Genomic DNA, 14785 nt, shown 5'->3' with positions numbered 1-14785 from the left:
CTTATCTAAAAACATCTCAAAATGGACCAAAAAAGTGGAAAAATCTGTAAAATCCCAAATTACAGTGGCGCGCCATTTCCACTCTCACACTCTCAGCATAAACCCTAAATTCCAAAATCCTAACTTTCCACTTCAAAATCATGCTGCTTCAACCCACTGCCCAAATTCTTCCCCCAAATTATCAGTAGAAGAATTCTAATCATTTGCAGATTTCGAGCTCGCTCTCATTGTCGTCTGGGCTTCAAAATTCTGCTTTTTTTCTCAAACAGCCTAATTTATCCGTCGCATTTAAAACCCACAACAATCCTGCGTTTGTCACGTGCTCGTCGGCACCGCAGCCTTACAGCTATGGAACTGTTGATTACGAAAAGAGGCCGATGGTGAAATGGAACGCTATATTCAAAAAGATATCGTCGTTGGACAACTCAGTTTTGGATGTGGGCGCTGCTTCCGTGTTGAATCAGACCGAAAATGATGGAAAGAAGCTATCCAAATGGGAGCTCTCCAGAGTAGTGAAGGAGCTCAGGCAGTTCAGGCGCTTCAGATTGGCTCTTCAGGTAGAGTTTCACCTCAATCGTTTGATTGTTCATTATCTATATTGAAGTTTCTGTTGCATATACCAGTGAGTTTTTTGAATTAGATACTGTAACCTCGCTATTGCTGTTGAATTTGATGGATTATTGCGTTCGTGTTGATTTTCAGCGGTTGCCAGCCTATTGGAGTTCAATTTTAAGAATTAAGTGGTTTAGCTGAAAGTTTGTTTTTTGTGAAATCTTTAGGACTTTGTTTTGAGGTTAATAACCTTGATGATAAGATAGGGCGGCTGCAAATGTGCTCAATGATGACACCGTTTTGTTTTCTTCATATTTCAATATGCTCACGTTTTATTCTCTTCCATGTTGCATAATTGAGGATAATAGGACCTAGTTGACATATTATGAGGACTGAGTTCAAGTAATTAGTGGGCTCAACTCAATCAAAAATGAAAATATGATCTGGGATGATATCTATTACCTTTACATCACTGCCATTTTAAATACTTATTTACTCGTATTGTTTGGCTTGAAATTTTCATTGGGAGTTTGTTCTGATGGCCACTCATTCTCATTGTAATTTGAGTGCTGCATTTTGCTGCCACTAACCAGGTTTGCTCTTTATGGATATTAGATATTAATGTAACTGTGGCTTGTATAGCTGTATCAAATTATTAATGTATCTGCTATTCTATTGTTTGTAACAATAATGTGTACGTTGCAGGTTTATGAATGGATGAACAATAGAGCTGAAAGATTCCGAATAACCACAAGTGATACTGCTATTCAGCTAGATTTGATTGCTAAAGTGCATGGGATTTCAGGGGCTGAGCAATATTTTCAGAAGCTCCCAGATGATTTGAAAGATAAGAGAATGTATGGGTCCCTTTTGAATGCTTATGTCCGTGCTAGAATGAGAGAACAAGCTGAATCTCTGATGGCTGAAATCAAGAATAGAGGATATGCTAGTCATCCACTTCCGTATAATGTGATGATGACTCTCTATATGAGTTTTAAAGAATACGAAAAGATTGAGCCTCTGATATCTGAAATGAAGGAAAGGGGCATATCATTAGATTTGTACACGTACTACGTGTGGATTTCATACTGTGGTTCTTTGGGATCCCTGGAGAAAATGGAACAAGTTTTTAACCGTATGCAGCTGGATACCACCATTAATCCCAATTGGACTGCTTATAGCACAATGGCTACAATGTATATCAAGTTTGGGCAGTTCGAGAAGGCTGTAGACTGTTTGAAGAAGATTGAAATTAGAATGACTGGTCGGGATCATATGCCATATCACTCTCTCATGAGTCTATATGGCAGCACTGGAAATAAAGAGGATGTCTATCGAGTTTAACAGCTAACAGGCTTCATTTGTCTATATTCCAAATGTGGGCTACCATACTATGATCTCTGCTCTAATCAGAATGGATGACAGTGTGGGTGCTGAGGAGTTGTACGATGAATGGCTTGAAGTGAAATCAGCATATGACCCTAGAGTGGGAAATCTTCTCTTGAGTTCATATGTCAGAAAAGGGCTTTTCCAGAAGGCAGAGACCCTTTTCGACCAGATAATTGAGGCGGGAGGAAAGCCTAATTCTATGACTTGGGAGATCGTCTCAGAAATCCACATCCAAAATTCAAGGATTCCTGAGGCTTTATCCTGCTTTCAGAATGCTGCTTCAACTGAAGGCTCGAAAAACTGGAGGCCGAAACTGACCAACGTCTCCCATTCTTGATTTTTCCGAGAAAAATGGCGACAATGCAACAAAGAATGCCTTGATAGAGGTCCTGAGACTAGTAGGCTCCCTTGAAGATAAAGACTATATGTTGAGTTTAGCGTCACTGCGTGATCCATCGACTAATGACAGAGATTCATCAACAGAGGATAGAGTGGATAGTCATGATGATGATGACGATGACGATGATTCGAGTTATTCAGCCAATATTGAAACTGTAGGCAGTTGGAAATAATGTGCCCTTACCCCACCTCCACCCCCACCTCCACCTCCACCTCCTTAAGCTACCAACATTTAAAATCACGAAATGGATCAGAGATGAAGAAGTAGAATAGGTGACTTGACTTAGTTACTCTCTTGTCACAATCCATCTTTCAAGTTGGCACATGCACTTGCAAATATATATGTCTATATGACTATATGTAATACTATAATTTAATGCATGTACTTGTATGATTGCACATGTATTATGTCCCTTCCCAAACTCACATACAACTGTCAACTTCACATATCCTCTTATCAAATTCCATCTCTTTTTCACCATTTTGCCCCCTGACCATTACCAACTTTTTCACATCTCATACCTTTACTTCAACAAACTACACAATTATTTTTCTTTCTTTGATTTAAATAACAAACAAAAACATGTTTATGTCATTAGTACATTGAACTAGGACATCATACTAAAGCAAGGAAGAACGTTATACTCGTGGTCTGTTATAGATATAGTACTATACAAATTAAATTTTAGTTGTGCAAAGCCGCAGGTACCCGCTTCGACATCCCTAGCGTAAAGTTCTTCGTCTAAACACATGCAATTGAGATTTCGTTATAATCTTCATAAATTTATATTTAATTTGATATTTTGAGATATAGTTTGAGATATTTAAGGATTGACATTCAGAAAGTGGGATGTGTCATTAAATATTTGAAAAATCTACACTATTTTAACGATCCATCGAGTTCGTTTACATTGTACTATGACATTATTCAAATGTCACTACGGCATCATCCATTACTACATAGTAACAAAATATTAATTTCCTAGTTTACACTTACTGCATAAAATAAATCTAATAAATCTTCCATATCGTGAAATCTAGATAGTTGATCACCATAATATAAAGCCATAAAGGCTCTAGTTTGACATTAGTTTTGATACTCCCTCCGTCCCGCACTACTTGCACTTATTTCCTTTCTGGGCGTTCCAAGTTATTTGCACTCTTTCCATTTTTAGCAACAATTTATACCTACAGCCGTAATTGTTGACTTTGTCTATCACTCATTCCTTAATCTCCGTGCCCAAAAGGAAAGGTGCGAGTAGTGCGGGACGGAGGGAGTATTATATTTGTTTTATTCCCTATATATTTGAATACTCCGTAACCGTATTTATGCATAGGATAATCAAATTAAATAAAGCCTAACTGAGCCAACTGAAAATAATAAACGATTAATAATAAATTGAGAATTGAATTTTAACAATTAGCACACTCGAATCAGATTTCGTGTTCTTTTAAATCAGACCTTCCGTGATATTTTTTCATGAAATAATTTATCCTTGTTGGACGTTTTTCCTTAAAAAAATTTCTCACTATACCAAATCATAGTAGTATTTCCTTAGTTATTAATGATTAGTCAAATTGTTTCATCTATATAGTGATACCAAAATATTATCTTTTCTTAATTAATTTGAATTAGTCAAATATGTTAGTTAGCTTATTTCCATCACAAAAGCAACGTATTCAATTACTTCCATCACACAAACAAAATATTTCCATCTCGCATACAATAAAGTTTCATCATAATTCATACATAGCAAATCGTCAAAATCGGCTAAAAGCATAATCCTCCAAAAAAAAACCATCAAAATGAAAATCGGCAAATTCATAATCCTCCAAAGATACCATCAAAATCTCAAACAAAACACTTTACAAAATAATTTTGTAGCAATGAAAAGTAGTAAATGACATTTAAAATTGGTCAATAAGTACAAACAAATTGAAATATTTTATATACAAAGTTGGTAAATTTTGACCATTTAAATGAGTTTCAAAAGATATAAATTAATTGGAAAAGAATAAAATTGGTGAACTCTAGCTCTAGCCATCAATCACCCTTTGGAGTGTCAAAGTTTTTGGGAGAATTGAAGTACACAAGAAACATCAATTGAGCTAAATTAGCAACAATGTGAACAAGAAACAACCCAACTGTACATTCCAATGGGGTCTAATAACCAATATATTCCCAGAAACATCCACTTTCACAACAACATAACAGTGACAACATAACCAAAAATACAGTGAAATGGGCATTCAATGGCAGCACAAAAATGACTTGATTAAACTATAACTAACCTCTAACCTAAGCTACAGTAATAAACCTTAAACAGCAAGCTGCTGTTGTTGCTGTTGATGGGATGCTTCATCTTCATTAAAACACAAATGAAGTAGCTTTGATGACCTTGCGGTGTACAGAGATGATTCGTCGGCAATGCTGAGCTCAGGCTGCATCACCATCTCCCTCTGGAGGTAGGAGCAATATGCGTGGAAAGTTGATGGAGTTACATTCAAATGGAATCCCAAACCAAACAGGAAATCCAGTTCTAGGAAGTTCATCTCTGTTGTGCTGATCCCTCCTACTTTAGCATAATATGCATTGTTGTAATACCTGAAAAGCCCCATGAAATCTGAGAGATCAGAGGTGGATTGGATCATCAATTCATAACATCAGTTTATTCATTGTTTAATTTCAGTAGCTTTCAGTTATCAATGTTGGATTTAGACACCTCACCACTCTGCAATTTTGTGGGTCCCAATCTTTCAAGATCACCAAAAATAAGAGTAATTAATTGTATTGGTTTTTAAATTAGGAAATTATGAGGATGGATGTGGTAGCTGGACCTAAGTTGTTATCACAGGGATTAAGACACAGGTTGTTGAGATAATTAATCAAATCAAGTAATTAATTAGAAAGCAAAAGCTTAACCACAAGCAATCATAATTCATAAACAATCCCCTCATGATTAACAGAACACAGATTTCAATTTTCAATTCTCAACCCACGGTTTACAAATTCAAATCTCCAGAATTCTAAATCATTTCCGCTTTTAACTAAAATAAAAAAAAAGTTTCGAATGTGATGATCCAAAATTAGGGCAAAAGAGGTGAAGGAGAGGAATTACTGACATGTCGTCCATGAATTTGGCGGAGAGCATGACGCTGGTGATGAGCAATCGGTGGACGTTGAAGGAATTGAGGGAGAGAGCGGGCTGGCGCTGCGCGAAGCGATCGAGGTAGACGTAGGCGACAATGTAGCAGGAGGAGCTGCAGTTGGCGTACTTGAAAATCCTCTGGAGATAGGTCTCGATCGAAATCGTCGGCCTCGTGAGGCCGTGGAAGACTGAGATCTTCTGCGCCTCGAACGAAGGATTGAGATCGTTCGACTCCGCCGCGCGCTGAAGGAGAGATGAGAGGAAACTGATCAGCTTCGGCATCACATTTGAGCTCTCTAGCTCCGCCATTTCCTCTCTCTCTCTCTTTCTCTTTCTCTTTCTCTTTCTCTTTCTCTGTTTGATTACAGAGATACACACACATATAAGAGCTGCCTTTTTTACTTATTTTTCCATATTTTTAATTTTAAAAATTAAATAAAAAGATCAGCTCCTCCAACAAACTGAATGCTGGTCGTTAGTTTGGCTGGTAATGTGGAATGACCAAATTACCCTTTGGGACTGAGCATGATTCTTTGACTTTAAAATTTCAAGGTTTAATTAAATTTAGTCATACAAAGAAAATAATCAGAATCTTTGAATAGAAAAAATTTAGGATTCTAGTTCTTCAATTTTTCTTAGGTATCTTTTCCAAATTTAAAGATTGGTGCATAGGTATTAAAATACTAAAGTTTTTAATGTTAATATTATTATGTTATAAATTAATAATTTATTAAGAAAATATGTGGGAGTAATTTTTAAATTATGAATCATATTCACTAATGATAGTAATAAATATCTGTAATATAATAGTAATCAGATTTATTATTGCATTATTTAGCATTGTTATTATTGTAGTATTATTAAAAAATAATTAAGAAAATCTTATTGTAATTATTCAAGATATAGATTCATGATAAAAAAAATTAATAATATAAGACTATTACTATGGTCATGATTAGTAAACTATTGAGCATATTCTAATGTAATTTTAAAATCACTTATTTAATTGTAATAGTAACTATTATTTTATCGATTAATACTATGAATTTCGTTTAGAACACGAAATGGGAGGGCTCGGTTATGTGTTCACACTTGGTTTGTGTTTTGTGATAATATTGTATCTTAAATTTTGCACTTAACTTGTGGATACTATGGTGTTCCACCACTTTTTGTTCATAGAAAAAATATGAATATTTAAAAAATGAAAGATTTCTTTTTTTTAAGAAAAAAAAGAGGGAAAATGGGATAACATGCAAACAGATCTTAATCATATGGTGAGGAAAAAGGTGAATTATACAGCAATATAAGCACATAGTATAATCCATGTGATTAATTTGATTTTTGAATGAATGGGACAATGAGAGCTGGGCCCCACCACATCTCTTCATGTGTGATTATTCTTATTGATAAGAAGTAGGGGTGTGCATTCGGGTTTCGGTTCGGTTTTTTGTCAAAACCGAACCAAAACCGAATTTAGTTCAAAATCCAAACCGAACCGAACCCGAAAAAACCGAAAAATCGAAACCGAAAAAACCAAAAACCGAACTTAAAAAACCGAAAAAACCCGAACAAGACCGAAAAAAAACCGAAAAACCCGAAAAAATAAATATAATATTAATATATATATGTGGTAATTTATTTTATTTTATATATACTAATAGAATATTTTATATATAATATAAAATTAATAATACATATAATATATATATAATATAGTAGAATTATTAAAAGAATATATACTATATATTATATATAATATAATATATTAAATTAATATAATATATATATATAATTCGGTTATTCGGTTTTTTTCTTCGCCCGAACCGAACCGAACCGAAAAAATCGAAATTTTTGTATTTTCAAAACCGAACCGAACCGAAAAAACCGAAATAACCGAACCGAATTTCAAAATTTCGGTTCGGTTCGGTTCGGTTCAGATATTCGGTTTCTGGTTTTTTTGCTCACACCTAATAAGAAGGTATTCAAATCAGTTTTCACAATATTTATTCATTTACTCATCTCTTAGTATTATTTTACAAAGAAATTGCTCCATCCGTTTTATAAAAATAGCAACTATTTTTATTTTAGGCCGTTCTTTAAAATAGAAATTTTAGAATTTTTCTATTTTATGACATGGACCCCACAATCCACTAACTCTACTTTCACTACTTTTTCTCTACCTTTCTCTTATTTTACTCATTTTTCTTTTCATCTCTCTTAGAGCATCTCCAATGGTAATAGGTCAGCCATAGGCTAGCCACAAACTCCTCATGCCACATCATCAGCACTAAAAACTCCTCCTGCCACATCATCAGGACAAGCAACTGGACAAACAATAAGCTAGCAATAGGCTAGCCACAATAAATAAAATTATAAAAAACAAATAATTAACAATCACACAAAATACGGAATTAAATTTACGACACAGATACGGGAAAATTCAATAATAATATTTAAATTTAAAAAAATACATAAATTAAAAAAATTACATTAATTAAAAAAAATCTAACGACGTGCAGTCCTCCGCACCCACAACTCTTCAATTAAATCCTTTTGGAGTCGAATATGAGCATCCACTTGGTGCATGTCGGCATGTGCTTTGAGGCGGCCGACTTCTTCGTGAGGTATCCCCTTCGTAAGTTGGGGGCGGCCACGCCGTGGCTTGGGCCGGCTTCATTAGCATCGTCATTGGCCCAACTAGTCAGTTGTACACCTTCATCTTCGACAATCATGTTGTGCACGATAATACAGTCGTACATTATATCAGCAATGCAGTCGACATGCCACAAACGCGTTGGACCGCTAATTGCCACCCATCGAGACTAGAGCACACCAAATGCGTGTTCCACGTCCTTGCGCGCCGACTCCTGCCGTTCCGCAAAGTAGGTCTTCCTCTCATCTGATGCGCATCTGATCGTCTTCACAAAGACGGGTCACCTAGGGTATATCCCATCCGCCAAGTAGTAGTCCATATCATGCTGGTTCCTGTTGGCGATAAAACCGATGGCCAGACCGACACCCTGGCACTGCTCGTTGAAAAGGGGCGACGAGTTGAGGATGTTGAGGTCGTTGTTCGACCGGCTATCCCAAAATATGCATGCCAAATCCACAGCCAGTAATCAGCTACGGTGTCGAGGATCATCGTGGGATTCTTTCCCTTGTAGCCGGTCGTGTAAAACCATTTCCAAGCAGCGGGGCAGTTCTTCCACTCCCAATGCATACAATCTATGCTGCCTAACATCCCGGGGAACCTATGCTTCTCCCCGTGCATCTGCATCAGATCCTGGCACTCTTCAGGGGTAGGGCTTCGAAGATACTGATCACGGAATATTTCAATTGTTGCCCTGACAGAAATACTTCAGACAATCCAGGGCAGTCGTCTCACCGATGTGGAGGTACTCGTCCCACATGTCTGCCGCGCCTCCATAGGCCAACTGCCTGATTGCCGCAATGCACTTTTGTATAGGTGTGTGGCCGGGTCTGCCAGCCGCATCGTACCTGAACCGGAAACACAAATATCGACGCTCCAAAGTATCAACGATACGCATAAACACTGCCCTACGCATCCTAAAACGCCGCCTGAAAAGAGGCGCCCAAACCGCGGCTCCTCCGCAAAGTAGTCTTCATATAGCCGCTGATTTGCAGCTACGTGATCCCGATCAATCACTGCTCGTCGGTGGACAACGAGTGGAGGTCGAGGTACCGGCTGCAAGGCCCTTTGTATCAACCGGTTTATCTCGCGGGACGTATAGGCCTCCAACTCTTCGTTCATTTGCCATTCGTACTCCTCAGCATCACCACCACTACCACCACTACTACCACCCGCGTTACTCATTTCACGTTGTTGCTCTTGTACAGAAATTAAGATGGAGAGAAAACTTGTTAAAACAAGTGGTGCGAATGAAAATGACGTGCAAATCGCGTATATATAGTGTTTCGAAAAATTTAAAAAAAAATAATAATTGAGCTGGCCGATCACTCGCCGATCGGGAGCCTGCAATAGCGGTCAGCCGACCGGCGAGCGGATCGGCCAGCGCCCGAAAATCGGCGTCGGGTCGCCGATTTTTTCGCCGAAATGGCGCTAGCCGGTTCCAATGATTCGGTGAGCGGACCGTCCAGCGCCGGGAATCGGCTAGCCTGTCCGCTCACCGAACCATTGGAGATACTCTTACTTTACCAATTTTGCTCACTTACTTTACTAATTGTTTATTAAAACTCATGTCATTTTAAATGTTTCTATTTTTTGAATACGGAGGGAGTACTACAGTGTTAAATTTTAGTTATAATATCGATTTGTCTTGTAATTTAAAAGTTGGTCGACAAATCATAAATATAATAAAATTTTGATTGTTCTCAATTATTTTAAGACAAATTTTGTTTGATGAAATTGTATGGGATATGAAAGTCAATAAATCATATGTAGACTTCATTGTCAACCAGTTTGGTTAAAAAACACAGACAATACATCACATATAGACGGTCATTTTTTTCGTTAGAGAATAATTGAAAATGTTTCATTTTAGTTCACTATTTTTAATAAATGGACTCCACAATCTATTTGCTCCCAAGTACTATAAAATTTTAGTACTCCCTATATAAATATAGGACTAATAAGTCATAATCCAAAAAAAAAAAAAATTTCTCTTACTCTTACTTTTCTTTATAAAGTCAAACAATTGTTTTTTAAATCTACCTAAATAAGATAGTATGTGGTAATTAATGTGGGTCGTATGAAGAACAATCTATGAAAACTACATTGCTTTCAACAATAAACATTGTAATTTAACAACATTAGTGATGAATCCGCGAATTTTTGATGGTAATGAATGCAGGAAAATGCAGATCACGACACAGAGAATTTACGTGGTTCGATTTACTGAAGTAAATCTACGTCCACGGGGAGAAGGGAGGGCAAGATTGTATTGCTTGATCTGGGATTACAGCTTACAACACAGACTTGCTATATGATCTTTTATCTCTAGAGAGCTTCTTTAGAACTTAACCCTTTTCTATCTGATCTAAGTTCTATTTATACATTGAACCAAGATCGTGGCATGCAGCACCATTTACTAGGCAGTGGATGTCGTGGAGATCGTGGCGATCTTGCATGGGTCCACTATCCTGCATGAGTTAATGACTGCTTGACACCACTAAATAGATCGTGGGTGTAGTGGAGGTGGAAATCCTGCATGAGTCCACTATCTCCTAGTTCGGTCGAATACTGAGACCGAACTGCTGAATTATTGCCGAGCAGCTTTTGCCGATCTGAGAGTAGAGCTTGATGCCGACCTGAGAGCAGAGTTTGATTGGTTGGCTTTTACCGAGCTGTAGGCTGGGGCCGAACTCTTTGGTTGTGCCGAACTGAACTCTTTAGTCATGCCGGAATGATACTCTTTAGTCATGCCGAACTGATACTCTTTCTTGGGCTTTAGGCTGATGGGCTTTACTGCTGTTGGGCTTGTTTAGTACGTACTCCATCACTACCCCCCCCGAAAAGCGAAGTGAATCACTTCAGCATTCTGGATAAAGGTACGGGGTAAGTTGATGTTTGTCCTCGGTCTGATGAAGTGAACTCTTCTTTGACCGAACTTGGTTTGTGTCCTAATTTGGCGAGTTTTATCGCTCGGATCGGACTTTCCGTTGTCCTAATTTGGGGATCGGACTTTCCCTTGTCCTAATTCGGCGAGTTTTATCGCGTGGATCGGACTTTCCCTTGTCCTAATTCAGGCAAGTTTTATCGCGTGAATCGGACTTTTGTTGCAGTTCGTTTCAGACGAAGTGCTTGATTTTTAAGCCGAATTGTGGTCTTGTATCCTCTTTAGAAGCTTGGACTTCACAATCGTTGGCTTATTGCAGTTCGTTTCAGACGAAGTGCTTGTTTCTTAAGCGGAATTGTGGTCTTGTATCCTCTTTAGAAGCTTGGACTTCACAATCGTTGGCTTATTGCAGTTCGTTTCAGACGAAGTGCTTGTTTCTTAAGCGGAATTGTGGTCTTGTATCCTCCTTAGAAGCTTGGACTTCACAATCGTTGGCTTATATATGTTCTAAGAAGGGGATCAGCCTTCGAAGAACAAGATACCTCAGTAACATTTGTAAGAGACGACACGCACAGAGACAGACAAAACACACAGACAAAACGCACAGAGACAAACAAAGACCAAGCAAACCAAAGAAAGCACATTGACCGAACAGGACTCAAGACTGACTGACCGGACTGTCTCTTACAAATGGAACTTCTTGAGGTTGGAAATGTGCCATGTTCGGGGTACCTGTTCTCCTGACATGTGAGCCAATTTGTAAGACCCTTTGCCGAGGACTTCTGACACCCGATACGGACCTTCCCATGTGGGTTCGAGCTTGCCCAGCTTTTCTGCTCGGCTTACTTCGTTGTTTCTCAAGACGAGATCTCCCACTTGAAATTGCAGCTTCTTCACCCTTTGGTTGTAATACCGGGCTACTTGCTCCTTGTACTTGGCTGCTTTTATGCATGCCAATTCTCTTCTTTCTTCGGCAAGATCTAGCTCGGCTCTCAGTCCGTCGTCATTCATTTCTGCTGAGAAGTTTAGAGTTCGGGGACTGGGTATGCCGATCTCCACCGGAATCACGGCTTCAGTGCCGTACACAAGACTGTACGGAGTTTCACCGTTGGAGGTTGTGGGTGTAGTTCGGTAGGACCATAGGACTTGAGGGAGATTTTCTACCCATTGTCCTTTGGCTTGTTCTAACCGAGCTTTTAACCCTTTCACCAGGATACGATTTGTTACCTCCGTTTGTCCGTTTGCTTGTGGATGAGAGACCGAAGTGAACCGCTGTTGAATATTCAGCTCTTGGCACCAATTCTTGAACGTCTTGTCGGTGAACTGAGTCCCGTTATCCGAGATGAGGATGTGGGGTATGCCAAATCGGCACACTATGTTCTTCCAGACGAAATCCAATGCCTTCGAGCTCGTTATCGTAGCTAATGGTTCAGCTTCCACCCACTTCGTAAAGTAGTCCACGGCAACGATTAGGAATTTTATTTGCCGAGGAGCTTGTGGTAGTGGCCCTACTATGTCTATACCCCATTGCATAAAAGGCCAAGGGCTTTGCATAGTGGATAGATCGGTCTGCGGCATCCTTGGGATATTTGCATGGATTTGGCACTTCGGGCATGTCTTGACGAGCTGCACTGCTTCTTGTACCAAGGTTGGCCAATAATATCCCCATCTTAGAACTTTTTTAGCTAAAGCTCTAGCTCCGATGTGGCTGCCGCACGATCCTTCATGAACTTCTCTGAGGATGTAGTCCGTCTCTTCTGGCCCTATACATCGTAATAACGGCTGAAGGTAGGACTTTCTGTATAAGACTCCTCCATGAAGTTCGTACCGAAGTGCTCGGCATGTGATTTTCCGAGCTTCTCTCTTATCCTCGGGCAGTTGTCCTTGATCTAGATACTGTAAGATCGGCGTCATCCAGTTTGGCGAGCTGGTTACTGAATGTACCTCAGCTTCATCAATGCTTCGATGCATCAATTCCTCCACCTTTGAGCTTGGACATGCGGCTAACTTACTTAAAGTATCTGCTCGGCTGTTTTCTGCTCTGGGAATGCGGATTATCCGAAAATAAGAGAAACTTCGGCTAATGCTTTGCGCTTTGTCTAAATATTTCCTCATCCTCTCATCACGGGCTTCACTTGTACCCAACATGTGATTCACTATGACTTGTGAATCACAATGGATTTTGAGAGACTTGATACATAGACTTTGCGCTAGCTGGAGTCCGGCAAGGAGGGCTTCGTATTCGGCTTCGTTATTAGTGGTTGGGAATGAGAACCGAAGTGAATAGGTTACCTCGTGTCCATCGGGAGCGATAAGCAGAATACCAGCTCCACTTCCCGTTTTATTCGAAGCTCCATCTACGAATCCGCTCCAGCAGTCCGGCGGCTCTTCTTCGGATTCCAAGGGCTGTGCTAGTTCGGCATTGGCAGAATTTTTCTGTTCGGCAATGACAGGGATTGCTTGATCGAACTTGTCCTCTGCAAGAAAATCTGCCAAGGCTTGTCCCTTGATGGCTTTTCGAGGTAGGTACTCGATTGAGTGTTCTCCCAGCTCTATGGCCCAATTGGCGATTCTGCCTGATGCTTCTGGCTTGGTCAAAACTTGCCGAAGAGGCAGATCGGTTAAGACGCATACCTTGTGAGCATAGAAGTATGGCCGCAGTCTCCTTGCTGCATTTACTAACGCCAGAGCAATTTTTTCCAGAGGTTGATACCTTGTTTCTGGACCTCTTAATGCTCGGCTTGTAAAGTAGATGGGAAACTGCTTTAGGCCTTCTTCTCGTACAAGCACCGCGCTAATGGTTTGATCGGATGCCGCTAAGTATAAGAAAATCACTTCGGCATCTGTTGGAGCAGAGAGAATTGGAAGCTCGGCTAAATAACTTTTGAGCTCGTCAAAAGCCTTTTTCTGCTCGGCTCCCCACTCAAACTTTGGTGCCTTTTTTAACACTTTGAAGAACGGCAGTTGCTTTTCGGCTGCTTGGGAAAGGAATCTATTCAATGCGGCTAGACATCCAGTTAGTCTTTGCACATCGTGTATGGACTTCGGCATCGCCATGTTCTGAATAACTTGAACTTTTGAGGGGTTTGCCTTGAGTCCGTCCTTTGAAACCCAACAACCCAGAAATTTTCCCGAATCTACCAAAAAGGTACATTTTTGGGGGTTGAGTTTGAGGTTGGCTTTTCGGAGCACGTCGAGAGTGGATTTGAGGTTGTCTTCGTACTCCGAAGTGCTTTTGCCACAGGATTGGCCACCCAAGAAGGATATTTCACCTCGAATAGTACATCCGCTTTTAGTAATTGGCGGACTTCGTCATGGATGACTTGGCTTCTTTCTGCCGCAAAGAGTCTTTGCTTCTGTTTTATCGGCCGGACTGAAGGATCAATATTTAACCGATGAGTGATTACCTCGGGAGGCACTCCGGTCATGTCCAAAGGAGACCATGCAAAGACATCTTTGTACTCCTTGAGGAGCTGAATGGTCTTTTCCCGGAGTAGAGGCGTTCCTGCGAAGCCGATCTTGACCGTTCTGGATGGATCATCTTCGTATAACTGAACGGTCATTGAGTTCGGCTCTGAAGTGACTTCGGTCATCTCGCTTGCCTCTGACTCCGGTTGCTGTGATTGCTATGCTTGATGGTGCCGAACTGATTGCTCGGCACTTTTAAGCGCAATCTGCAGACATTCTTTTGCTCTTTTTTGATCACCTCGGATGACCGCTATCCCACCTTTAGTGGGGATCTTGATGGTGAGGTGATAA

At 39.8% G+C, this 14785-nt stretch overlaps 1 protein-coding gene and 1 pseudogene across 1 annotated transcript; one reads left to right on the top strand and one right to left on the bottom strand.

Annotated features, from left to right (window-relative positions):
• The first annotated feature begins 20 nt into the window (after positions 1 to 20).
• On the top strand, positions 21 to 2551 carry LOC121777836 (annotated as a pseudogene).
• A 1921-nt stretch (positions 2552 to 4472) lies between these two features.
• Positions 4473 to 6167, bottom strand: LOC121776103 (cyclin-U4-1-like). The gene is made up of 2 exons (XM_042173237.1): positions 5464 to 6167; positions 4473 to 4945 (listed from the first exon to the last, which is right to left on the bottom strand). Exons 1-2 carry the CDS (start codon positions 5796 to 5798, stop codon positions 4660 to 4662), a joined length of 621 nt encoding a protein of 206 aa, XP_042029171.1. The 5' UTR covers positions 5799 to 6167; the 3' UTR covers positions 4473 to 4659.
• Between the last annotated feature and the right edge of the window lie 8618 nt (positions 6168 to 14785).

This window comes from Salvia splendens, chromosome 18, assembly GCF_004379255.2.
Source record: "Salvia splendens isolate huo1 chromosome 18, SspV2, whole genome shotgun sequence".
Taxonomy (NCBI): Eukaryota; Viridiplantae; Streptophyta; class Magnoliopsida; order Lamiales; family Lamiaceae; genus Salvia; species Salvia splendens.
The sequence above is the reverse complement of the archived record's forward strand: the minus strand, read 5'-3'. Positions and strand labels throughout refer to the sequence as shown.